Source organism: Athene cunicularia, assembly GCF_003259725.1.
Source record: "Athene cunicularia isolate RWA chromosome 1 unlocalized genomic scaffold, athCun1 chr1_part2, whole genome shotgun sequence".
Taxonomy (NCBI): Eukaryota; Metazoa; Chordata; class Aves; order Strigiformes; family Strigidae; genus Athene; species Athene cunicularia.
The window spans coordinates 59,385,205-59,413,053 of record NW_020799092.1 but is presented as its reverse complement, the minus strand read 5'-3'; the positions used below and the strand labels follow the sequence as shown (position 1 = coordinate 59,413,053).

At 36.7% G+C, this 27,849-nt stretch overlaps 1 protein-coding gene across 7 annotated transcripts in view; it reads left to right on the top strand.

The window, feature by feature from the left end:
- POT1 (protection of telomeres 1) overlaps positions 1-27,849 on the top strand; it is a 101,532-nt gene that overhangs the window by 37,279 nt on the left and 36,404 nt on the right. For all 7 annotated transcript variants that reach the window (XM_026867676.1, XM_026867694.1, XM_026867683.1 and 4 more), the window contains 6 exons: positions 5,735-6,025; positions 10,994-11,149; positions 17,371-17,531; positions 22,826-22,914; positions 23,978-24,022; positions 24,443-24,599. In XM_026867676.1, the coding sequence (XP_026723477.1) occupies positions 5,735-6,025; positions 10,994-11,149; positions 17,371-17,531; positions 22,826-22,914; positions 23,978-24,022; positions 24,443-24,599 (899 nt within the window). The remainder of the gene's footprint in view (positions 1-5,734; positions 6,026-10,993; positions 11,150-17,370; positions 17,532-22,825; positions 22,915-23,977; positions 24,023-24,442; positions 24,600-27,849) is intronic.

Below are 27,849 nucleotides of genomic sequence, written 5' to 3'. Positions count from 1 at the left end.
TCTTTTATCCATACGTCATTCCTATTGATTACATGGCTGTTTGTCTACTACATTATTGGCTACTTTTCTTAAAATCCCCCACTGTTTGGGTATCTGACAAACACAGTATTTTTTCTTCTTTCTTCTTATCTCCAGTTCCTTTCTCAGGCTGACACAGCACTCCTCCAGGTATTTTCCAGCTGCTTAGGGATACATAACAAGCTGGTCAAGGTCAAACTGTTTCTCTCTGTCAGGCATTCGGCAGGACCACTGCCTCCCCCAACAATTTACCCTACTTAATGTGAGAAAATATTTACAAAATATAAGGAAATATTCCAAATGAATTCAGGTGTTTTTTTCATATAAACATCATCAGTGACAATCATCAAACACAGACATTAATCTCTAGATCTGATATGGTGTTAAGGCTCAGGTTTAGCTGGCTAGCATATTTTCGAGCAATAAGGGATTAAATTAATAACAATTTTAACAGTAATTTTTTTTTAGTATTGGAGTATTTGTCTGTTTGCATGTTTTGTTATGGGATATGTATATCATTCAGAGGCTTTATCTGCAACTTTGTTTTAGCTTGGAAGTACATCTGCAGTGTTTATGATAGGGTGGTGGTTTGTTTGATTTTTTTTTTTCAGCCCTCCATCCCATCCCACCCTTGTGCACTGTATGACACTCAGAATGGAAAGCAAACATTACCTGTTTACAGATTGTAGGACTGAAGTCGTTCTCATGTTGCCAAGTCTGGAGAGGGCTAGTGAGAAACATCTACAAAGGTCTTAACTCTGACTTTTAGCCTCCTCTTAGCCCTGTGCAATTCCTAATAAAGCTCAAGAGTTTCAGCAGCAGTGGAAGAGGGACAAATTAAGGGTATTAGTTACTGACATCCTGTAGTTGATACTGGACATACAGTGTATTGTATTTAGTGGCTACAGTCTCTAGGTTGGACAAATCATCATAAATCTAGGACTTTGATTTTTCTCTTCGAAGTCCATAATACAAATGCCATTTGATAGAAAGACCATTTGGGAAATAAATTGTTGAGCCATTCACACCCTAAAGGCCTTCAGGACAATTCTTTTGGGATTTCTGACATTTTAAATAACAAGATTTAACAAGACAAAGCAACCTTTTTTTATAACTCATCACTGCTCAAATGGCAAGCAGTACCTATAGGGTGTTTCCAAGTTTTAAAAGCTCTGTGGTTCAGTTCAGAGGGGCCTGAAGCCCATGCTGTCTTGGACCAGTGGCTCTTAGATGCCATTATGTTCTCTGTTGACTACCTGTGCAGCCACAAATAAATAAGAACGAACCCAAGGAAATAAGCTAAATACCTGTCTAAGTGAACTAATTGTTTGTCTTGACACAATGGAAAACCTACGTTTTATTTCTTCGTGTTTTTCCATCAAGTAGCTCCAGCTAGTTTTTCAAGTTGAAGTGCAGTGAACTATCTCTAAAACTTTCTGTAAGGTGGTGAGTGGATGGGAAGAATAGAAGGGCATCCCTGTGTGACTTGGAACCCCCATCCCCTAGCATAAGGTAAATTTTTTTTAAATCCATCTTCTAGAAAGAAATCCTTTTTTATAGACATCATTTATAAAAACAAATTAGAAGAGTGTGTGGCACATAGTGTATTGTGTTCTTTTTTTTTTTTTTTTTTTTGATGGAGTTTCTCTTGAAATACAATTCATGTGTAAGTATTTTCCTCAAATTCCCACAGATTTTTTTTAAACATTCAGTACAATCAAAATATTTAATAATCACTTCTGGGAACCTTACAGATCTAGAGAGGGTAAGATTTAGTATGGCAAAGGGGGTGTTTCCAGGTATGGTCGTGGACTATGAGAGTAGCGTATTACTGAAAGGAGTTACGTGGAGACGTTCTGGAATCTCCATGCTTGGAATTTTCAGGGCTCAACTAGCCAGAGCCTGTGACACAGTGCTGACAGCAGTGATGACTTGAGAAAGAGATGGTACTTCATGTTCTCCTAAGGTCCTGCCAACCTCAATTCCTGCGGTTCTGTGATTGGGCCATACACTTCTAGTACTTGGGACAGTGTCCCTTTTCAGTACATCCTTTTGTAACCCTGTCTATACTTTCATACATTTTTTTTCTCTTAAGGTTTGTGATCAGATTTTGTGAGAAGGAGGGGTGTTTTTGTGTCACTGCTTATTTCATAAGTTATCTTGCTTCTCTGTCAACTGAACCCTGTTTGTGTCACACAGTGGCATGTGTTTATATACGTGTGTTTAACTGAGAGGAGTACATTGCTCACTACAGTAACTGCAAGTCTTGCAGATACATTGCCTGTAGACAATGTTGCACTCTTCCTTTCTTTTTCACTAGCATCTTACATATACTACATTTCTGCAGTTAAGGGCATAGTTGGTAGCATCACGTGAACATTGATCTTCTATTATTTTGTTGTCAACTATGAATTGCAGTGATATTTTTGACTTCTGCTTAGGTAAACGATACCTTACAATAAGGTCCTTAGCTGAATGTGTACTCAGATTGGAATAGACATTTGAACAGTGCATTTCAGATGATGCAATAATTCCAAGTAAATAAAAAACAAGCCCACAATGTTTTGAAATAATTTTATATGTATAAATAATAATGAAGTTTTAAGCTTAATGTTTCAATATAGTATCTTGAATTCTTGATCCTTCTACAAATCAATTGTTTAATCTATTTTAGGAAATCTTCTTATGATAAGAATGTCTACATTAGCTTTGTATATGTTGTTCTACAAGAAATTTTTTAAATATTCTAAGATCTGTAACTGCATTCGTTTCATATTAGTTCTTTACTTCTGCAATTTAACCATCAGTTTTGATTGAAAACTACTGTGGAGATGCTGTTATTCCAGCTTTATACACTACTTACTATCACACTTTACCATTGAGTGAGGTGAATAACACCAACTTCAAACAAAAAATAAACTCAGGTGGTTTAGGTTGCTGTAAATTTACTTATAAGTATTTCAAGATTAGCTTCTTTTCAATGAGCTTATTCAGGATAGAGTTGTGCCCCATAGAAATCACTAGTTTATTTTTCTTGCTGTTTGTTGAGGTGACATTTCACGTTTTGTTCTTAAGTTTATAAAAACTATGCTAAAGACTCCTTCAATATGTGTTGGAATTTACTTGACAGCTTAGAACAAGCCAAATACAATATATCTGCTCCCTTTTTGTCCCAGAAGATATTTTTGTTTAGCAACCATTATTTGCTGAATTTATTTTAAGTTCTCAGGGAATTTTTAAAGTGATAGCCATCTGCCCTCCTTCCCTGTTCTCCCCAACCCTATTTTTTAAAAAATACCCAGGGCCTCTGGAAATGACACAAAATTTACTGAAAAGGAATTGTTATTATATACAGAAATCTCAGATTAGCTCTTTTCCCTAAGTTTAATTGAATTTCAAGATCATTTTTGCGTGGAAAATATAACTAGTTTACAGTATCATTGCTTAACTTGATCTGAGATCTACTTAGAGTGCCATAATGAAACAACATTTGCCCATGGATTTTGGTCATTTTATACTCCAGTGATTCCTCATCACTTTAGCAATTATTTGTTTTTAAAGGACAATCCCAGAGAATTTCTGTTAGCTGTCATCTGTTCTGTGGGTCTGACATAAGTAATGTTCCAGCTGTGAAACATTTTGTTCTGTCACCCATTCTGTGTTTACTTTTCCTGTTTGTTCTCTTGTTCACCCAATAACATTGAATGCTGTTTAACTTTGAGACCACTCAGTGGCTTCTCCACATACCTGTGCTTAAGGACATTGGTTTTGCTTCAGGATTGTTGGCAATTTTCTCATCATGACACTTTAGGTTTACCTTCTTACATATTTTATTTCTTTTGTTATATCCCTACAGTAAGGCTGATTTCAAATCCACTAAATTAGGGTATTGGGAGATGTCAGAAGTACAGTATGTTCAAGCACATACTCGTGAATGCTCAAAACATACCACACAGGATTTGGGAAATGGGGAAAATAGTCTATGATGAAATATTAATTGAAGCCGAGGGAGACAATGTAGTTTTCTGAACTGGTTTCCTGAAAGGTTTAGAGCCCTCATAAAAAGGCTAGAGGTTCAGGACTTCAAGTAAGAAAGAATTCAAGACATGCTGATGATGATTAAAAAGAATTAGTGAAGAAATAAGTAGGTAAATTGGAAATTAAAACACTTTGATAAACATTAGACATGTCAGACAGAATACTTAAAAATGTGCATGAAGTATCTTTTGATAGCGGATGAATGAGTAAGAGCGATGAAAGAGTTTTCCTCCCCTCTGGATGTTACCTAATTTGAGAAGCTTTGGAATATTATGCCAGTGGCACTAACTAAATTAAATTGTGTATTTATATTGGATAACATTCTAGTATTATAGTGGAACATTTTTTTTCAGATTATGAGTAATGGGCATGAGCTGATTATGAAACTATACATTGTCCTGATTTGTCCATTGGCTTTTCTTGTATTTTCAATATTTAAACCTGAAGATTAAAAGACTAAAGCGCTTCATTATTACAATGAAGAAAAACTACACCATGAATTGATGTGCTCCGTTGGTCAGGTCTGGAGAATGCTTAAGTAAATGAAAGTTTATCCTGGGGATGATTTCTAATGCATTTATGCATTATGTCAAAGAAACAGGGATTAAAGAAGTTCTGTCCCCAAGACTGAGCACTTTTGCATATGTATTTCCAAGGAATAGTTGATCTGCGTGCTTTGTAGATTTAAGTGTGTTTATAAAATAGAGGCCTAAATTGTTGCTACTGTTTTGGTAAAAAATGTTACTCCTTAGAACTTCTGTCACATCTTTCAGATTCTGCACTTTTAAATCAGTAAGATTTTCAACCATTTGAAAATTAAGCACTGGGAATCCTAAAATAGATTGTGTCACAAATTCTATATTCAGAAGTCTTGTTGCTTTTTTGGTAAGCAAATTTTAATTAAACAGGGATGTATCAAAACAGCCAGGTTGAGATTTCTGGATACAGAGTCATGCAGTGAGTGCATTGACATATATATATATATAAGTGCAGGGAACAATAAGACTAGACTAGATTCTTGAAGGAGTGTTTCAGACTTTGAACAGTCTTTTTTATACGGTAGCAGATACACAACTAAATCAGCAGGATACAGGGGACCTGCCATGTGCAGGGCAGTAGACATATGAGTAATTGTGAAAGCTGTATTCATAATTCAAGGGATGAAAGCTGGTCACTGTTTGCTTTATAGAAAAAAAAATAGCTCCTAGATCTGGTATTTTCTTTTTCAGTTCTATAATATCAGGAAATGAGGCTATTGTGAGAGGCAGGAAACAGGAATCCATAATAACTTTGCCATCTCTCTACTGTGTGACCCCTAAAAACTAATTTCTCTTGTGCCACAGTTTCCCCATCTGTAAAAGCAATCCTGATGTGTTCCCCACACTAACATTTTGAGATCTGTGAATAAAATACTTTGCACTGTTGTTGTGTATTTCCAGGTAGGTATTAGTCTGCCTCTTGAAAAATATTTTTGTGTTAGATTGTATTTTCTGCTTATTCACTTTGTTTTCATGTTAGTGTTAATTTCCTTTTTTTTGTTTTGTTCTTATTTTGACTCCATTCTCCTAGTAGGACCAGGCCGATAAATGATCAATGGTGCATTCTTTATGCACATGATAAAAAGGAAACATATATTTTGATCCACTGCGACCATATTTTTCTTCATATTTTGTTACAGATCAGGGAATACAATGGACAGATGCAGGGAATTACCAGTGTGGGATTTGCATCCCTGACATTTGATGGAACTGTAGGTGCACCAGTAGTTCCTCGAACCTCTAGCAAAGTGTACACTTTCATGGATGAAGAACAGAAAATAGTAGAAGAACTACGTGTTTGGGCAGCCAGTAATCTTTCTGTCTGTGGACCAGCAGCAAAATTATCTGGTGTTCAGCCAATGCTGTTCTTTGATCTCACTTGCCAGCTGGTAGGAAAAGCGAAAGTGGATGGATCTTCTTTTCTTCTAAAGGTAGATTTTTTTTTTTTTTAAAAATAATCTGTTACATTCATTTATTAAGACATTGTCATCAGTTTTTGATAAAATAGGAAGATTCATCTCTTTAAATAATGTTATGTAGATAAGTATTTCAAGGTTAAGTGAATTTATCATCCTTGACCATTTTATTGCAAATAAATAACCATTTTATATGGATATAAAACAGAAATCCCAGTTCTCTTAAAAGTTGCTCATTTGATTTATTTCTTTACAGAGGTTTCGTAAGATGACATTGGTATAGATCATCATTTCACAAACATTTGTAAATAACTGTCGCAAGATTTCTTAAAGTTCAAAAATACTGTTAGTTTTAAATTTTAACCTTGTTTTTTAGTTAGCAGCAATTACTGCTCATTTTTCTAGATTGCTGGATTAATGCAGTAAGTAGCACTATCTAGAAGATTAATGAATGGATTATGTTATTTAGCTTGATGGATTTTAGGTAGCTTCTTTTAGTTGTATATAAGTGCTTTGTGGATCAGTGCTCATTGAAAGTACAAAATGCAAAGTGCCACACAACAGGAGAGTACTTTCCAAGGGTGATCCCTAATATCGACTAAATGAAAAGGAAGTCTGCATAATTTTCCTGGGTTCAGCTTCAGATGTATCAGTCTGGTGTTATTCTGAAATTCCTCCATATTTCTTTTTCTAAGTTGATTGTTAAAATGTGAGTGATGAGCAGTCTGCTGTTTTCCATTTTATGACTTAACATTATGACATAACAGTATTGATTCTATTGTATTAAGTTTCATTGTTACATTTTTAGAAATGTCACACTGCCTTATTCCCTCATTAAAGCAGAAAAGGTTTTTCTCTTGCAAAACAATGGATGCATTACACAGAAACAAACCTTAAGTGTCATCATATAATATGTTTTGCAACTGTTACAAATATTTGCATTTAATTATCCCTTGAGAAATAGATGTCAAATGAGACCCCATAAAATTTCAGAACTTTGTGAACCCTAAGTTGTTCATTAATAAGTATATGTTCAGTATTGAAGGACCCTTTGAAAGGACAGAGACAGGTATTAAATTTTTAATATTTCTCTACAGTCTTCTATGTTGTAATATCTGAAGTTGATTCTGTCAGTTTCGTATAGCAAAGACTTGGGGGCAAAACCTAGGATAGACTTAGGGAGGTAAAAGTTTGAAATCAAATAACACTAGATCAGTTTTTCTGATATGTAATTCCTTTGACAGTATATTTTTTTTAGTAGTATAAAATATTAAATACTTAAATCCATAATTAAAATACATCAGACAAGGTTAAAAATGGTAGATTAATGTTGGTATGCTGTTGCCAATTTCCTCCATTTTTCAAGCATGACAGAATTCCTTTTGCATATCAAATGTTGGTCATGATAGAAGAGAAGCCTTTTTAAAAACTTCTAGACAGATTTTCGATTATTTTGTGGATTCACTAAACAGCAAAGAAAACCGAGCAAATTCAATGTCAGCTCAAATAGAGTGGTCGTTAAATATTACTATTATATTATTTTGGTTCTACATTTTATAATACTGATTTAAATTTATCATGTCATTCCAAGTAGATCACTTATATTAATAGTTGATTATACTGTAAAATATAATTATTATTATTTTGAGTGTTAAGTTCATGTAACTAGTGGGGATTGCTTCAAAGACAACTAAAATTACTTTCAGTGATTTTTTGCATCACCTATAGCATAACTTTTAATATTGCATTTGTTCACTTGATAAATTAATTGAGACATGCACAGTACTTGAGAGTGAAACAGCATAGAGATGGTGGAGAAAACTGATGGAGACTAAAAAGTTCACACTAGAAGTTATTCTGCATTTATGACCTTTATAAGAGTTTTACTATTACTCTTTCCTTCTGTCAGTTAAATTGTCTACAGTAACCTCTGTCATATCAGCTGTTCGGAAATTAATTACCGATTTCAGCCTGTATGTTTGAAGTAGCATATCTCAGCTCAGATTAAAATTTATGAATCGAAATAAAAACCATTAGAATCAACACATTTTTGCCAATGAGAAACAAGCATATTTATTTGTCGAGCTTCTTCGACTTTCCAGTCTTCTTCAGATGCTCAGAAACAGTTGATATGCTTACCCTGAGTTCTTTTGCAAGTTCTCGAACAGTTTTGTGTGTATCTGCTTCCACCAGAGCCTTCCATTCATTGTCGTCAATAGCAGAAGGATGTCCGCGACCTTCTTGATCTTCAAGGTCGAAATCGCCACGTCGAAATTTTTATAACCAAAGTCGCACTGTCCGTTCATTAGCACTTCCCTGGCCATATACCTCATTGATGTTTCGAGCAGCTTGTGCTGCATTACATCCAAGTTTGAACTTGTAGAAGTAGATCTGTTGAAATTGCTGTTTTGACATCTGAACTTCAAACCTCCAAAATTTGTCAAAAATGCAGTTTATATTATAATGTAATTATACAGCGTGAAAGTTCATAACATGAGCTTTTCAAAAATATATAACAGTACGCCAGTCAAGAAGGTACTATTCCTGAAACATATGCAATGAAAATCACATTACGAAACGGAAATTACTTTCCCAACAGCCTAATACAATTAGCATACTCTGCTGAAGAGAGAAACAGATTTCATTGTGTCTTTCCCATTTCAGTGTTTTGCCAACTCTGGTGATCAAAGGTTGTCACTAAATATTCCTTAGTCTGTTCATGACTAGTAATGGAACCATTTGCTGTTTCTTATCCGGAATTAATTTAATCAGTGTTGGTTTTTAGATGCATGTTCGTTTTTGAAACCAGGGCTTCTGTGTTTTCATCCATAATTTGAGTAAAGTGAAGCTGACAAGCTCCTGAGGTAGAGAGCTTGATCTTTTTTCATATCTGTGCAAGTAAAAACCAAAACCAACTACTTTTTTAAGGGTTTGTTGGGTTTTTTTGTCTTGTAAAGTAAGCTTACTGGCTTACAGATTCCTCCAGAAGATCCCCTGATGCTAACCCCTTTAGTTCCTCTGGCAAAGAACATTTAAAGCGAAGTAGTCATCCTTGTATCTGACAGGGAGCATTCAGGTTATTTCAATCCATTTGTAAGATCCATCTCTTGAGTGTAGAACTACCAAAGTGGCCCAAGTAAAGCCAGTTGAAAAATAACAGGAAACTTGACAAACTTAAGGTTCTTTGTCAAAGTGAGTAAATTCATAATATCTAAATCTTGTTTTTCAAGCTCAGTTCTGGAAAACGTTTCATAATTCAAGCAATAGGCAACCTCTCTTTCAAAGGTAGTTTTTATTTCATGGTACAGGCTTTTTTTTTTAAATCTGTGACAGCATGTACCACCTCATTATCTGGGTCCTTCAGAATACACTCTTTGGAAATACACTCTTTGGAAATATTGATTTGATATTATGGGTTATTTTCACTGTGAACATTTTTTTCTTTTATCTCTTGATTTGGGATGACTATTTCAACCATGAGTTATTCTCAGTGTATTTACACATGGCTTTGCTAATTCTTAGATCTTTTCCTGGGAGTCCTTTGATCCACAGCAGTTAAGCATAAGAGGTAGAAACCCTTTAAAAATTAAGCTTTGTTGTCTTTTTTTGAACCCCTCTACAGTGCCTAACTCATGGGGCAAAATGTCTTGGTATCACAAACTGAAAATTAGCTTCTGTTGAACCCATATGCATGAAATTCTATGAAATGCAGAATTTCAGTTTTATAGTCCAAATGCCTCTAGATTTTTTTTCTTTTTCTATGCCAGTGTTCCAGACCATTATTTCTGTTGTCTGTGAGAAGAGTTTATCTTCAGGAACTCAGGAAGCCATAGTTTGCAGAATATATCATAAGCAGCTATCACTGAAATTTTCATGTTTGTTTTAAGTAGTAAGATTTTGGTTCCAAAGTGCTATGTCTTCTGGTAATCTTACTTCTTCACAATAACTTGGATAGCTCAAAAATAACTCTGTTGATATTTCAATACTTAAGTGTTTCAAGAGCTTAGCTTCAGATAAACAATTTTTAGAATCCTCATTATTAAGTATATATTAAATACTGCTAATTTTTTAATATGTTCTGGATAACTAGCAGTGTATGTTTACATAGGAGATCATCAGTGTCATGGTTTCAACTTGGCCAGTAGCCAATCACCACATGGCCAGTCGTCTACTTCCCTGCCCCAGTGAAATAGTGGAGGGACATTAAAAAGAAAATTTATAGGTTGTATATAAAAAAAAAAATCTATTAACAAAACAACAGTAACAATAGTAAGTCCAAACGGGTAATATACGATGCAGTTGCTCACCAACTGGTGACCGGTACACAGCCTGCCCCCAGCAGTGATCCTGACCACATCAAAAATCCCACCGTGCCAACCAGAAAACAGAAATGAGAGAGCACGTGTCCCCTTATATACTGAGCATGACATCACATGATATAGAATACTCCAGTGACTGATCCAGGCCTGGCCCTCTAGCTGTGCTCCTTCTCAGCCCCAGGAAAGTTAACTCTATCCTGGCCAAAACCAGAACAATCAGTAATTAAGGGAGTATATGCTGTGTAGTCAGTCTTCACGTATTGTAGCTGGAGTACTTAAAAACTGTAGTGGGATTAAAATATTAAGTATAGACAATTCTGCTTATGGTGAATTCTCCTGGTTTTAAGTGGTGGATAAACAGTTGAGGTTTTTCTAGTGCTTTTTTTTTTTCTTTTTATAAAATATTAACAAATCCCAGATCTTAACACTTGACTATATTCTCCACAGAGGTTATTTTATAATCTGTTAAGGACTAATAATTTTTTTTTTTTAAATCACATGAAACCTAATTCAAGTAACTTAAGGAATGTAAGAGTGAGACTCCAACTAAGATTTCTTATTGTTATCATTTTTTAATCAAACAAATTTCTTTTAAAAATATTTTTTTAAAAAATACCAATATAAAGTATTCTGAGCATATTGAAATAGTTCATTTGCATTGCAGGTATGGGATGGCACAAAATGTCCCTACCCAACATGGAAAGTGCCTGTGGAAGCAAGAGACGTAGAAGGAGAAAAAGTTCTTCTTCATCAGCTCCAAAATCTAATGGTGGACATTCTAGTCTATGATAACCATGTACAACTGGCAAAATCACTTAAGGTAATATACAATTTGGTATTTCTGACTCTCATTTTGTGGCCTATCTTCTGCTTAGAACTCACTTCAGAGAATGTATCAATTCAGTTCTTTTGTTAATTAGTTTCAAATGTTCCTCTTTGTCTTTCACTGTATTTCCCATACCTGTTATTTGATTGCAAAACTCCTTCAACATGTAAAACAGCTTCATTACCCTAAAATTGCCATGAAAAGAATTCTTCCAATTAAGGAATTCTTTCCAGACTCTGTAATATCATAATATAATCCTGTGAAAATAATGCACTCAGAAAATGTATTCTGTGCTATAGATTTGTTTTTTACATGCTATAAAGTGGGGATAAACTTTTAGTCCTATTAAAGGACCATGATTCTAAAGTCAATAAAAGATTTTCTATTCTATAAACTTCTGCAATTTGCAGTGCAATCTTCATTTAGTGGGTCAGTAATGTGGTTTATGCTTAGATAGAGAAAACAACAACATAATTAAACATCTGATCTTCAGCAATACTGCCATCTTGCTTATGAATACAGTAATTCTTAACAAAGAATTCAGTCTTTCATTTTATACCTTGCCCTCTATACCCAACCATCATTTTTAAGAAAGTGTTTACCAGAAAATAGACATAAGTCATAGCCATTTGTTAGGCTGGGACTATGAACAGATGTGAAAGCAATTTCCTATATTAATGCCCGTTCTTAAGTAAATGACAGATAGCAAAGTAACTTGCCTTTGTGTAAGAATTAATAACAAAACTTATTCACAGAAGTATTTCATTACTTAAAGGTTCTCTTCCAGGATTTTTTTCTTGCTAACTTTTGTAATATATTGATATAAATAACTTCACTGTTCCAGTGAAGCAGTATGTTCTGAAACTTAAGGGAAAAAAATATTTCAATGTTAATAAAACATATTTTCTTGAGTAGCTGATGGTATTTCATTCATTAAACTCTCCCATTTATATTCAGGAATTCCTACTGAATAAGTACTATGTTGGATGTCTTAATGAGCTCTTTCAATATCTTTCCTTTCTGTAAGCCCTTTCTTTCTTATCTCTAAAGTATCCGTGCATTTGCTGGATTCTGTACTGTGTAGCAGAAGCTCTAACATCAAAGGAAACTGTTAAAAAACCTGAGCAACATTGGCTGTGTCCAGAGTTCCAGTAGTTTCACTCATGAAAGCTGTAGAAATTAGATAATTTTTGAACACCACTTTTTAGTGGGTTGTCTTAGTGGAGCTGTTGAAGAAAAAGTGCCGATACCCTAACGATTAAGCTTCAGGAAGATTTATTAAATTCAGGTTGCAATATGTGCAATTAATCTTATTTCACAGAATAATCTAAAGATAATAAAGTTTTGGGAGACTCTTCCTAAACTGGAAGATGTAATAAAAGGTTTTTAAGTACTAGTGAAATTATGTCATATTGTGAGAAAGTTGAATTGAAATACTCTATATTAATCTGTATAATAATTTATTTGTTTCAGGGTCTTGTTAGTTAAGATGGGTTTTTTTTAATAATCATTTGTGTAGAAGTATAAAATTGGAGAGCGTTTAGTGTATGCATGAACACCCTCCCAAGTGTGAACATGAGAACAGTGTGGACAGAAACTATAGTTTCAGCCATCTCTTCTGCTTTTGACAGTAGCTTAGAATTGCCTTTTTTTATGTAAATTGTTGTGGAATTATTAGGTTACACTCCCATGTTGTCATGTACCATTTGCAATGACAGTTGCAGCTCTAAAATGAGGTTTTATGTAGGAACAATCTGTTTTACACAGCCTTGATACCAAGAAGGGCAGATTGGAGAAAGAAGGGAAAAAAAAAAACAAAAAACCAAAACCAAACACAAAACCCACAACCCAAACAAAACAAAAACAAAAAAAAAACCATTCCAAGAAAAAAAAAAAAAAAAAATCCCAAACCTGAAATACTTATTTTAAATAATTTTGTCTGTAGGCCCATGTTCAGACAAAGAAGTTCTGAGTAAGCACTACAGTCTAAAGAAAGTGGGTGATCTATTACAATGAATTTTTAGCAAATCATGGAGCACAGTGTTGGGAATATATTCCTGCAAGAGTTTGTTAAAAGCTCCTGATTTGGATTGTCTGTCCAGAAAACACTGAAAATACAAACATTTTATCCCATTTTCCAAGACAGTCAACTAATATTTACAATTTTCAATGGAGAGAACTTGAGTAATATTGAAGGTTTGATACCCTAAGTAGACATTTTGTACCCTATATTTACTGGCTTCCCTTTCCTGCTTGGTAAGATTGTGGCTTTTCAGCATTTGGTTCTTTAGCAGAACTAATATAGAATTTTCAGAAATCTCCTTGTTTTCTTCCTTAGCAGGACAAATACAGAATTTTCAGAAATCTCATCTCTGAAGTAGATTATTTCCTGAAGCACAAAGATGCAAGCAAGAGCTACACCTAAGCAAAGACAATGGTGTCCAGTGCTTTTTTCCTGAATTTCCTTCATACTCTGGCTCTCTGGGGTGCATAAGGCTTTCTTGTTACTCTAGGAACCCCAGCCTGCAACTAACTCTCCAGAGTACAGTTGCAACCCATAGGATGTAGTTTGTTTTTCAGCGTTTCCTATTGCAGGTTTTCAAGAGGTTCTAAGGATTCACTCAGACCTTGCAATATAATTTGGGAATAGATCCATGACATGGGTTTCTCCATCTGGAGCATTCTGCTAGATGGTGAGCATTAAGTTGAGCAAGCATCAGTGGTCACTTCGTGCACAGTAGGGGTCCAGCTGTCCACAGCTGGTTGGAGGTTTCCTTATGTGTTGTCATTCAGTGAGTATGTGATACTTTCTCTTATGGCTTGATACCATTAATTCTGTGTTGCTATGCATTTTCTGGATAGTACGATTAAAGCAATTAATCTTGAGCATGCATATATGTCCTAGTCCATAGTTTCACAGTATTTGCTTCATGTTATGTATCTTCAGATGCAGAATTTGAGTATTTTCAGCTGTTCCTACCACTGTATACAGTGTCATATCTTTTTTGATAGTTATTTGGACTAAGAAGTCTTCCTTGCTGTTCTGGTCTCTTGAGTCACATTTCCAACCTGCAACTTAAATGAGTTACACGGCTTTAATATCTAGCTCCATATCTTTCAGGCCTGGGTATAATTCCTTTGACCTGTCAGTGGTATTTGCCCCACTTCTGTAGTCATTAAAAGAGGGAAAAAAAACCCCACAACACACCCCATTGCACCCCCAAGTCCTCCAAACCCTTTAACGGATTTAAGTTGGTATTTTTTTATTGGAAAGAACCACACCCCGATGCTGTGCATATGCTTTCTCTCATTTGTAAAAAGTTGTGCACAGTTTACTCAGTAAAAGTAGACTGTTGGTAGGATGAAATAATGACAAATTAAAAAGCCATAAAATAGGCATAAAAATTACTACAAATGGTTTTAAGTGATTCCTGTAGATAGCCTCTTGTCATGAGTGTTTTTCTGGCCAAGATTAATGACCATTGTGAGTTTGTCAGTGTCTTAAATGTGAACACAACCTTAAGTGTTTTGAAATAATTATGAGAATTTGCTACGCTGAAAAGTTTAGTTGTCTAGTTACAGGAAACTGCATGTGTGACTTCTTAATTTGATTTCTTTTTAGCCTTAATATGTATTTTTAAAACAGTCATATTTGAATTAGACTGCAAATAGGGTATTAGTATATTTTATATTACTGCAAGAAATGTGTCCTTATTGCTTTAATTTCATTTTATATTAACTTACTCTAAATGAGGTAGGTAGTTCATAAACAGAACTGCTGTAAGGTCAAGGAGTTGGTTTTGTACTAGATTTTTGTCATGGCTCCGTAAATCACACTGTTTACTTTAATGGAGATTATAATTTCTTCTCAGTCAAGTATGTAAAGTGTGCTCGGTCTGCAGGCATTCTGTAAACAACAGAAATACAGTAACGTTTTTAGCCTAACACCCACACTTGCCGCTGTTAACAGTAAGCAATGCTGCCTCCCAAAGGAATTCACGGAAATTGCACAGTCTCGCACGGTCAGATCTGGTGGTCTGTGGTGACATGCATAGCCTTCCGGACTTTTTCAGTATTAGGCAATGCTGATTATAATTTATCTCTTTACTACAGTTATAAGTGAAATTATATAAAATAATAACATTTTCAGAAAAGTGATCTAATAAAATGCATATATAGGAAGCTATGTTTTTATAGTGATCATAAATCTTGGGAAGTTGAGTGTTGCACTAAAACATGTAATTTGGTTGACTTTTGCATGAATTTCAGCACACAGGTTTAGAAGGCAAAACCAGAATTTTGTGTTCTTGGCTTCTGGACTCCTTCCTCCTATGTTTAATAGTTTATGTACATGAAGTAAATACTTAAGTTTTTCATATATTGTTTTTGAAAGACAGACATTCTTCAATTGTAATCAACTTTTTCCTGCTTGTATACAAATTAATCTTAAAAAACAAACAAACAACACCTAGTTTGGCACTGTTATTTTGACATAAGGTTTTTGATAAGCAGAATTAAGCTAAATGTTTTTTAAATTTTTTTTTTCTAAAAACATTTGTCATAGTCATTAATTAGTTTTATATGACTGTCCCTTGCATTTTTGGATATTCAACATAATTAAGTTAAATTTAGCATCTGGAAAGAAAAAAAAAAAAAAAAAAAAAAAAAAACCATCTAAATAAATGCACAAGCTGTCCTGTTGATGTGCTTTGAATGAACAAAATGAGCAGCAACCTAATGGTGCAGATCAATTAAAACTCTGGTAAGAGCTCCATGCCAGAAGCAAAATAGGTGCAGGCTGAGATGCACTTTTTATGTCCCTGGTGCCTGAATTTGAAAATATGCTACCTTTATGTGTGATTATTGTTTAAAAGGGCAGTTTATACCAGTATTACATAGTCATAGCCTGTTCCTTGATACAGAGAAGGATTCTATAACCAGGAAGCTACTCTCTCTGCTTTTGTGCATATATATGTACATACTAAGACCTTGACAATCCAGTCTAACAGGAATACTTTTTAGGTTTCTACTGGTTAAAGCAGGAGCTGAAGCCAAAAAAAGACTCAACAGACTGGCAGCTGTAATATTAATGTTAATTGAAATCAATTTAAAATAATTTATCATTTATATAGGACTGTTTAAGATACTTAGAGTGAACATAAATTGAGATCATTGTATGTGTGTAGCTTGCCGGCTATCAGATATATCTTAGGTTATACTTTAAAAAAAAGCATTTGAGTGCAAGTTAATTTGATTCAAAGGCCTTTAAAACACATCAAAGGGAAAATAACTTTCTACTTAAGTCTCCAGATTATCTACCTCTAGAACTTTGGTTTTGATTCGGAGGGTTTTTTTTGGGGTGGGGCAGGAGGGAGGAGGATAACGGGAGTGGCGTTTTGAAATAAAAGCAGAGTTATAAAGATGTCCTTGATGTTCAGCACTCCATAACTTCTTTCTTGATAGGTACTTATATAAGGTAGTCTAAGTCCATTTTTGTAACTTGATGAAAATGCTTCAGAGAACACAAATTCTAAGCACAGTAAGAAGCACATTCATAATGTACCTGAGGAGAAAATCTAACAGAGTTAGGAACAGTGTTAAAATCCCTGAATTTGTAACACATGTTGCCTGTCATCCTGGTGCTGAAAAAATGTTACCTGTAATGTAAGAGTAGGATATGATAAAGAAATCTGAGTAAACAGATGTGCTTGCATGCATACATAAACAGATAATATGCCATGCATGATAATGGACATGAGGTCAATTGCTGAGTGTGACCATACATGGAAAAATCAGACATCTGTCTCTGGAGGGCTTTATTCTGAATATAGAAGACAAATTGTGCCCTCGGGAAAGGAATATATTGGCTCGTTTGATCTGTCTTCTGATGTCTGCTTGAGCATCCGATTTAGTAAGAAGGCTTATGCTGGTTCTGAATCAGCCTGTGCTGCCAGTAATGTTGTCTAAGAAAGCAAACCAAACAGGTAACCCAGAGAGGTTTTGGAGTCTCCATCTCTGAAAATATTCAGAACTCAGCTGGAGACAGCCCTAAGAAACCTGCTCTAGTTAACTCTGCTTTCGGCACAGGGGTTGCCCCAGGTCCCTGGAAGTTTCAGCTGTTCTGTGATTCAGTGAAAATAGGGAATAAACTTTGAGGCCTAGAATTTTCCAAGTAAATAGCTAACTTTGTTGTCAATTTATTCTTTTTCTTTTAGATTGGAAGTTTTCTGAGAATTTATAGTATTCATACGAAACAAGCAAGTGCTGTGGATGAAGATGTCTCGCATATAGAATTCCATCTTCATGGTGGCACCTGTTACGGTCGAGGAATAGGAGTCTTACCAGAAAGTAACCCAGATGTTAAGGAACTAAAAGCGTACGTTCTATATATAGTGTTTTTTTCTAATTTTTTCTGGAAAACTCTAGGTTAATGTAAGAACTGTACAGTTTAGAATTGTAAACGTATGTAAGAACCATAAACTCTGGAACAGAATATGTGTTTAGCACCACTAAGATGAACACTAAGTATTTGGGGGGATAGATAAATAAAGGATAATTTAAAATATAAAATACAATAGGGATTAAGATTTCTATTTTATGGTGCTGTAATAATAAAACCTGACCACATTAACATACTTATTCTATTTTATACTGGCATATAATCTTCTAGATATAATCTGTGGTTAAGCAAATATATTAAGAACTTTTTAAGCATGTGCATATATGTTACACAGAAATGATGAGGCTTAAAGATGTTCAAAATGAAGCATGTAAGTGCTTTACTGAACTGTGTTATATACATAAGGAATCATAAAATCGTTTAAGTTGGAAAGGAATTTTAAGATCATCAAGTCCAACCATTAACCTAACACTTCAAGTTCCACTAAACCATGTCCCTAAACACCACATCCACATGTCTTTTAAATACCTCCTGGGATGGGGACTCCACCACTGCCCTGTGCAGCCTGTTCCAGTGCTTGACAACACTTTCCGTGAAGAAATTTTTCCCAATATCCAATCTAAACCACCCCTGGTGCAACTTCAGGCCATTTCCTCTTGTTCTATTGCTTGTTACTCAGGAGAGGAGACTAATACCCACTTCACTACCCTTGTAGAGAGTTGTAAGGTCTCCCCTCAGCCTCCTCTTCTCTAGACTAGACAGCCTCAGTTCTCTCAGCCAAGACATGTGCTCCAGACCCTTCCTCAGCTTCTCTGGACACGCCAGCAAGGGACCCAAAACTGATCAGAGTAATTGAGGGGCGGCCTCATCAATGCCAAGTACAGGGGGATGATCACTTCCCTGGTCCTTCTGATACAAGCCAGGATGCTATTGGACTTCTTAGCCACATGAGCACACTGCTGGCTCATATTCAGTTGGCTGTCAGCCAACACCCCCAGGTCATTTCCGCCAGGCAGTTTTCCAGCCACTGTTACCCAAGCCTGTAGCATTGTGTGGAGTTCTTTTGACCCAAGAGCAGATCCTGCCACTGAACTTTGAAGCTCACAGAGTTGGCCTCAGTCCATTGATCCATCCTGTCCAGGTCTCTGCAGAGCCTCCCTACCCTCGAGCAGATCAACACTCCCACCCAATATGGTGCCATCTGCAAACTTACTGAGGGTGCATTCGATCCCCTCATCCAGGTAGTTGATAAAGATATAACAGCCAGTGCAACTAAGAAAAGGCAATGGGTCATAGTAGTAGGCAACTCTCTTCAGAGAGGTATGGAGGCACCCTTTTGCCAACCTGATGTGCTCTCTAAAGAGGTGTGCTGCTTACTGGTGGCTCATATCAGTGATTTCACCAAGAGACTACCGAGCCTTATATAGTCTACTGACTGTTATCTACTGCTGTTGTTTCATGTGGACAGCAATGATACAGCCAGAAGCAGTCTGAGGAGTATCAAGGATTACAGAGCCTTGGGAGCAGTAGGGACTCTGGTGTGCAGGTAGTTTTCTCATCAGTCGTCCTGGTCAAAGAGCTTGAAAGGGTCAGTTGAATCTGGCAAATCAGCAAATGGTTATGGGACTGGTGCCACAGCCACAGGTTCAGATACAGTATTGGACTGGCTTTGAGAGACCTGGTCTACTAGGGGCTGATGCAGTTCATCTGTCAGAGAAGGAGAAGAGCACCTTCAGTCATAGGCTTGTCAAGCTGGTGAAGAGGGCTTTAAACTAAAGTTTCATATCTGAGAAGTCCTGGCACTCCAGTGAAATTCCCACTGACTGGAAAAGTGGAAATATAACCCCCATTTTTAAAGAGGGGAAAAAAGGAAGACCCATGGAACTACAGGCCAGTCAGTCTCACGTCTGTGCCTGGCAAGATTATGGAGCAGATCCTCCTGGAAATTATGCTATGGCACATGGAAAATGAGGAGGTGATTGGTGACAGCCAATATGGCTTCACTAAGGGCAAATTGTGCCTGATGAATTGGTGACCTTCAACGATGGGATTATAGCACTGGAGAAGGGAAGAGCAAGTGACATCATCTAGCCGGACTTGTGCAAAGCATTTGACACTGTCCTGCACGACATCCTTGTCTCTAAATTGGAGATACATGGATTTGATGGATGGATGCACTCAGCATATAAGGAATTGGCTGGATGGTCTCAGAGAGTTGCGCTCAACGTCTTGATGTCCAAGTGGAGAGCAGTGACAAGTGGTGTTCTTCAGGGGTCGGTGTTGGAACCAGTGCTGTTGGTGACAGGGACAGTGGGATTGAGTGCACCCTCAACAAGTTTGCTGCTGATGCCAAGCTGTGTGGTGCGGTCAACACTCTAGAAGGAAGGGATCCCATCCAGAAGGACCTTGACAAGCTTGAGAGTTGGGCAAACCTCATGAAGTTCAACGAGGCCAGGTGCAAGGTCCTTGTCTCGTCCCACATGGTGGGTTATGAGGTGGGTGAATCTTTTGAATTTCCCAAGAGCCTGCATGACGGTGGAGGAGCCGGTCTCTGCTCGGCAGAGCTGCAGGGTGTGACGAGTCATGACGATGACTCAGAGGAACAATTGTGCTGGTGACTTTATTAACTGACCACTGTAGTGAATGATTGGAGACAATTTGGCAACAATCAGCTGATAACAGTCCAGAGAACGATTGAAGGTACTTTGGTGATGAGACTGCTTTCCTAATAACCCATCAGCGATCAACTGATTGCAATTCATACAAAATGTATATACGTGAATGTATGTAAGAGAGAGAGTAGAAAGAGGAAAGAAAAGAGAGGAGAGGATAGTGTTATAGTTGTATTGAAATAACTAGAGTCCAAAATAAATTCACTAAATATTTATTAAGGTAGGAAAGCAAAACAGCACGCTGGGCGGCTGGGGAGTCGCAGCTCTACCCAAGGCTCACGAATTCCGACAAGTAACACAGTCTTTTTATCCTCACGGAGGTCGGTTTCGACATCTTCGGCATGCCTCTTAGCTTCTTTTATTATCGTAACTTCTTTAAGACTGGCTAGCTTCAAAGTTGGTTTGAGCAAACAGTTAGGCTTTCAGTCACGTAGTAATGTGGGTTGTACATTTGTTAACAGGAAGCTGTGAAGTTGTAAGTTACGAAACTAATCTCTTTTTACACTAAGGTCTCAACAAAGACAAAAATTCAAAAGTTGTCATGGTAACATAAGTTACCATGATTGTTACCAAGATTGTAGTTTAACAGTTGCCTTGAGACAGTATATCTTGCAACCTCGTGGTTAAGTCTTGTTTCTTGCCAGACAGGATGTTCTCAGATCAGTTGCAGCAAGATCATTCCTTTTGTTAAAAAAAAAAAAAAAGTTTGATCTGCAAATCACCCTTGATTACTTATCACAATAAGAAAAGGGGAATCGCCACCCTTAGATCTCATGCTGTCACAGAGTAGCCAGCTTGGTCTGTAGGTGGGGAGTTGACAAAGACACAAGTGGGGTGTTGGCTTTATATAGTCTTTCTTACACATGTGCAGTAGGTTGTTTCAGAAGGGTTCTCATTTTCTTTGACTTGTACCTGTGCAGTTTAGGCAAGTTCCGTCTCTGGCCAATCACAGAGGGAGAGAGAAAGAAACAGCGCACAGCCCCACCTCTACAGAGCTCACTCTGCTTCTCCCCTACAGGGTGTCCCACTTGAGTTGTCTGAGGCATCCTCTTTATGAACAGTTTTTTGGTTATAAACAGTTTGTGACAGTCCTGCACATGGGTCGAGGCAATCCCAAGCACAAATACGGGCTGGGTGATGAGCGAACTGAGAGCCGCTCTGACGAGAAGGACTTGGGAGTATTGTGGATAAAAAACTATGAACAAGCGATATGTGCTTGCAGCCCAGAAAGCCATTCGTATCTTGGGCTGCATCCAGAGAAGTGTGGCCAGCAGGTCAAGGGAGGTAATTCTGCCCCTGTACTCTGCTCTCATGAGACCCCACCTGGAGTAGTGTGTTCAGCTCTGGGGCCCCCAACATAAGAAGGACTTTGACCTGCTCAAGTGAATCCTGATGAGGGCTGTGAAGATGACTGTGAAGATTATGAGGACAGTCTGAAAGTTGGGGTTGTTCAGCCTAGAGAAGAGAAGGCACCAGGGAGATCTTATAGCAGGCTTTCAGTACTTAAAAGGGGCCTACAGGAAGGGTGTGGAGAGACTCTATCAGGGAGTGTAGTGATAGGACTAGGGGTAACGGTTTTAAACAGACATAGGGTAGATTTAGATTAGATATAAGGAAGAAATTCTGCACTGTGAGGATGGTGAGATACTGGAACAGGTTGCCTAGAGAAGTTGTAGATGTCCCCTCCCTGGAAGTATTCAAAGCTAGGTTGGATGGGGCTTTGCGCAACCTGGTCTAGCAGAAGGTGTTGGATCTAGATGATCTTTAAGATCCCTTCCAACCCAAACCATTCTGTGATGATTCTATGATATGAAGGAGAACTGTCCCCAGTACTGAGCCCTCAGGAGCACCATTTGTGACCAACCGCCAACTGGATTTAACTTTTTGGGCCTGGCCATCCAGCCAGTTTTTACCCAGCGAAGCATATGACAGTCCAAGCATGAGCAGCCAGTTTCCCCAGGAGAAGGCTATGTGAAATGGTGATAAAGGCTTTACTGAAGCCTAGGTAGACAACGTCCACAGCCTTTCCCTCATCCACTAAGCAGGTCGCCCTGTCATAGAAGATCAGGTTTGTCAAACAGGACCTTCCTTTCATAAACCCATGCTGACTGGGCCTGATCACCTGATTGTTCTGTATTTGTATGTTGCACTCAAGATGATCTGCTCCATAACATTCCCTGGCACTGAGGTCAGTCTGACAGGCCTGTAGTTTTCTGGATCCTCCTGCTGGCCCTTCCTGTAGGTTGGCATCGCATTTGCTAACCTCTAGTCAACTGGGACCAAAGTCTACATTCCTTTATCAAGAATTCTGTTTCCAGTGGTTCGGATTTCTTTTGGCACTATATTGTGTTTGAAGTTCAAAAAGTAATTTTGAAAGGAGTATCTCATCTCCATCATTAATACAGGCTCCATCAAATTCTGACTCAATTGTTTTATATCTCTGTTGGAAAATTTATGTCTGAACATTATACCTGTGTATTGAGAAACACTAGGTTTCATGTAAGTGTATGTGTAGTCCCATATATATGTGTGCATGTGAATGTGTATATATATGAAAGACTTCTCTAGATTATAAAGTATATAGTAATTTATTTTTAGATTCTTAGAAACTGTGGAGCTGGCAGACAGTCAGAACATGGAAAGCATGTCTTCAGTGGAATTAGATGGCACTTTTAACAGTGTTACAGGTAAAAGCAATGGAAAGCTGATTTGCTCTTTCTTCTAATGTGTATGATCAAGATAAGGTCACTGTTACTGCTTCTCTAAGTGTATAATGTTACTTTCACATACAAAGCCTTAGAGAATTATTTTGGATTTATTAGACTGGAAATTGACATTACACTACCCTTCTGTCTCACAGCAGAAGCCTTTCATATACATGGAAATATACTTTTATAGAAGGTAGTGAATAAATTATGTGAATAATTTACAGATGGTATTCTTAATCATACTATATTAGATCATAAAGCAGAGCAGTGTAACTCCTTGCCTCTAAAGGGGTATTCCTCAGAGACAGGCACTGATAACACACTGCTGAACAGCTGCTTGCTGAGGAGCCCTTCTAAAGCCACTGGATGGGAAATTATATCCATGGCAGATTTGCAAGATGAAATGCCATGGAAAAGTATCTTACAAACAGTTCTACAGATTCCATATTATTCTTCAAATGGTATTTTTAGCACAAAATAAAAATAACTAAAAGTGGATTAAACACTAAAGCCGGTTGGACATAGTCTGCATCTTTGCTCATGACTTTAAAATCTTATGTTACTTAACCATTATTAAGATACTGTGATGGTATTTCTAAAAGGGTGCAAAAATCAAGACTAAATAAATACTTCATATCTAGACCATAACAGGGCAAATTCAGAAATAATTTTGCACATACTTACTTCACTCTGTTGTGTAGTAGAGGTTGTTTAGAGGAGGGACCAGGCAGTTGATATTGGTTTTAGAATAATGTATTTATGCTCTTGTCCAGAAGGGTTACAGGGGGATGAATATGTCAGCAGTATCATTCAGAGTATGCATTTGAAAAAGGTTCACTGTGACGAGCATTGCTCTGTAAAGTATAGCTGATTTCTCCTTAAATATATTAACTCTTGATATCTAATGTTTGTCTCCTGCTTACTTTTCTTTTAACCTTTTGCTATATTATTTTCATACATTATTAGGATTTTAATTTTCCTTTGTTCGGCTTTTGGCTTTGTGTGTGTATAATAATAATTAGGAAATTCTTCTTGATTTTAGATTTTGAATCACGCTTACAGAGATGTCAGCAGTTACCTGTTACAGGTAGGAAACATTTTGACCTAAAGGTGAATTTCATTTTTACTAAACAACAAAAATATTTTTGAGACATCAGCTCAAAGGTTGAAATACCTTTTACTTATTATAGAAAGAGCTATTCTAATGTTACATTGGTTTTATTCTGGTTTTAAAGGAATAGAGCATATTGGTATAATCTACTTCCATTTTTTTTTTCTACATGTTGAATATCTGTACCCTGAAGTACACTATGCTCTCCCAACCTGCTGTGATTTATCTTGAAGACTGCGGTAACACATTTTATTGATAAAACAGGCTGCAAGTGGGAAGGGAAGAAAAGCTGGGAAAGGAAAATGCATACCTGCAATGTCCATTTCCCATATTCTAAGTATTATGGTGTTTAATAGGTATGCATGGCACTTTTTTAAATGTGTTTTTATTTTGCAGTATTAACAGATCATCAGGATTTGAATAATACAGAACTGAAAACCATTCTGAATAGCACAGCTCCTCAACAGTATCGCATTAGAGCAAAGCTGAGAACTTATAAACCCCAGAAGCTTTATCAGTCTATTAAACTTCACTGTTCCAAATGCAACTCTTTGTAAGTGTTTCACACAATAAAAGTAATTAGGAATTTTTCTATGTGTTTTGGGATGCCTAGATTTTTCAGTGTATTTTCATCTTTTTTTGTGTAAAATAAGCTGAATGTAAATGTGTTTCATTTTGAGCAAATATCTGAAACTCACTGGTAATAGGTAGGAAGATTTTAAATCATCTGATGAGTTCCATTTACAGAACCCTTTGAGTGCTTTCAAAACAATTTTTATTAATTTTCAAATTTCGCAGTGCTGCTTTTCCCATACCAAAGTTATATTTAAGTACCTGTTTCTGTATTGCGGTTTTAAAATAGGATATACAAAAAAGTATGATAGTCTCCAAGTGAATGAATAAAATATCTTTGACTAAAATGTATCTTCCAGAGAAGGCATCTTTTCTGGATCCAGAAATATCAGGTAAACACCATTCACCTTAGTAGTATTGTCTTTTTTCTGAGTCAGTTCGCTGACAGTTTTATCATTGTTATTTCCCCTTTAATGCTGTTTGTCATTGTATTAAATAATACTATTGCTTTCTTTATCTGATGGCATGTTATCATTCTCCTAGTCTTCTGAAATTTTTTTCACAATCAAGATTTATCAGGTAGAAACAATGCCCCTACTGTAATATTTTTAACGGCTTTTGGATGCAAAGTAGCACACCTGCAGCTTTAACAATATTGGCCCTTATCAGATGTTGTTATAAATTCTCTTGATCACTAATGTAAGAGGAAGTACTTCATCTTCACAACGTACAAGTATATGGTCTTTATTGCCAAGTATAAAAAGGAGATAATGATTACCAACTATCTCTTTTTTTGTCACATTTTTGGATATATTTGTCAATTCTGTATAGTAATAAGCAGATACAACTGATAGAATTTTGTTCATTCCTTCAGAACTATATCCTTATCCCACAGTTTTCTATGACTACTATAGCCTTGTCTTGTTAATGTCTTCATTTCTGTTCATCTGAGTCTCATCCTGTTTCACATATTGCTGTCTTCTCTTTACTGCAGAATTAGGGCAGACTTTTAACCAGATAGATTTGTGAGGCTTTAGTTAGCATATTTCCTGGTACTACTACTAGCATCCTGCTGCAATGATGAGATTTGTAGTGCTTTCCCAGAAATTTAGCTTCCCTGTTCTCAGCTGTGTACATCAGGTGGAAGGAATCAGTGAAATATAGTGGAGCTGTACTGCAGCTTGGATTGGGTGAGTTAGGAGGCCAAGGAAGGAAACATGATTTAGGGGCATTCTTCTCTCCTACATGTTCTGCTGTGGCAGAAGTTGTTTCATGTTTTAGCATATGCTGAAAAGCCTGACTGAACAAAGATCAATGCAAGTTTGATCCTTTAACACTTTATGCAGTAAGATGCATATAACACTTGGGGTGTAAAATCCTTGAGATGTATTTTTGATTTCTAGTCTTTGTCTGGAAGCTTCCCTGTAAATATCAGAATATCTGTATACATGGATGTAGTTTTATTCATGTATCCACGTTACAGAAGTTTCATTCCTCGTGTGTTGGTTTGTTCAAAAACAATTCATTCCATTCCTGCCTCTGCAGAAAATCTATAGGCAGGCTGTAGAGGCAGGAAGATTTTAATGGATATATATGGAAATATATCCTGTTATGTTAGGTCCATTACTTTTGCATTTAAAATAGGAACACAGGGGGAAAGAGTTCATGTGAACAGTACTGTTTTCATTAAATGAAAGTTCTGGTTCAGGAAGACCTCTTGTGTACCAGTTCTACAATCATAGCGGAAGAATATCAAAGTTTGATTTCATAGGCAGGAATTGTTCTATTCACTAGTGGAAGAAACTGCTCTTGGGATTGAAAGTAGAATTGTCAGAATAATCTGCAGGAGTCGATGGTATTTTTTCCTTAACTCCACTCTGAATTTAGCACCTACTTTCATTCAGTATTTTATGAAATAGCCCTAGATTTTGCCTTTTTTTGGTGTCATTTTGTCATGGTTTGTATTCTGCCTGAAGCCAGCCCATCTGTCTTGCTTAGGAGAAAACATTTGAATGGATTTTTAATTTGTGTGCCAACCACTGGCTTTTTGCCTGTTGTTGGCAGTATTGGTAAAATTTGATGGCCTGCATGACTTCTCTGGATGACAACTGGAATTGCAGGAACGGTGCACTCTACCAGGACAGGAAAGAGACTGTTTGGTGTGGAGTTGTAGATTTTCCCTCTACAGTACATATGTGAAGCTATTCTGCTCCTGCTTTTTTTTTTTTTCTCCCCCCCTGCAAATTAAAATAGCCTAGAGCATAAAACTTTAAATTATATGACCTTATGCAGTGTTTTCACTCTACTGAAGTGGTATGCAGTTGTGTGGCCCTTTTAAGGCCCAACTAAAATCACATAAAGCTGATATATTTGTTTTTCCATATTTTTATTTACATATGTGTGGATAAAGCCATGTAGTGGTTTAATCCCAGCTAGCAAGTAAGTACCACACAGCCACTTGCTCACTCTTTCCCTCTCCTCCTCAGTGGAATGGGGCGGAGAATCGAAAACAAGTAAAACTCGTGGGTTGAGATAAGAACAGTTTAATAATTGGAATAAAAAAATGAAATATAATAATTAAAAGAAAGATAACAAAAAGAGTGAAATAAAACCCAAGACAAATGATGCACATGGTATTGCACACCACATGCTTACCAGTGCCCAAGCAGTGATCTGCCCCTCCTGGCCAACTTCCCCCAGTTTATATACTGGGCATGACATCATATGGTATGGAATGTTCCTTTGACCAGTTTGGGTCAGCTGTCCTGGCTATGTCGCCTCCCAGTTTCTTGTGCCCCTCCAGTCTTCTTGCTGGCAGGGCATCAGAAGCTGAAAAACTTTTGACACAATATAAACATTACTTAGCAATAACTAAAAACATCAGCATGTTATTAACATTATTCTCATACTAAATCCAAAACACAACAGTATACCAGCTACCAGGAAGAAAATTAACTCTATTCCAGCTGAAACCAGGACTAGCCACTAGGCTGCCACTGCTCCTAGGTAAGATTAGCATTCTTAGCATATTTATTAAAATGGAAACGAATTATCTTGTCATAATTTGCTGTACAACTCTAAATGTTTAAACTCATAAAACAACAAAGTTATTTTTCCCGTATATTCTTTAACTCTCATGACTCTTTTAATATTTATTTGGAGTACTGTCATCCTTGTTGCTAGATTGTCATAGCAAAGCTGTTAGAATTTAATTACTCACTTTGCAAATC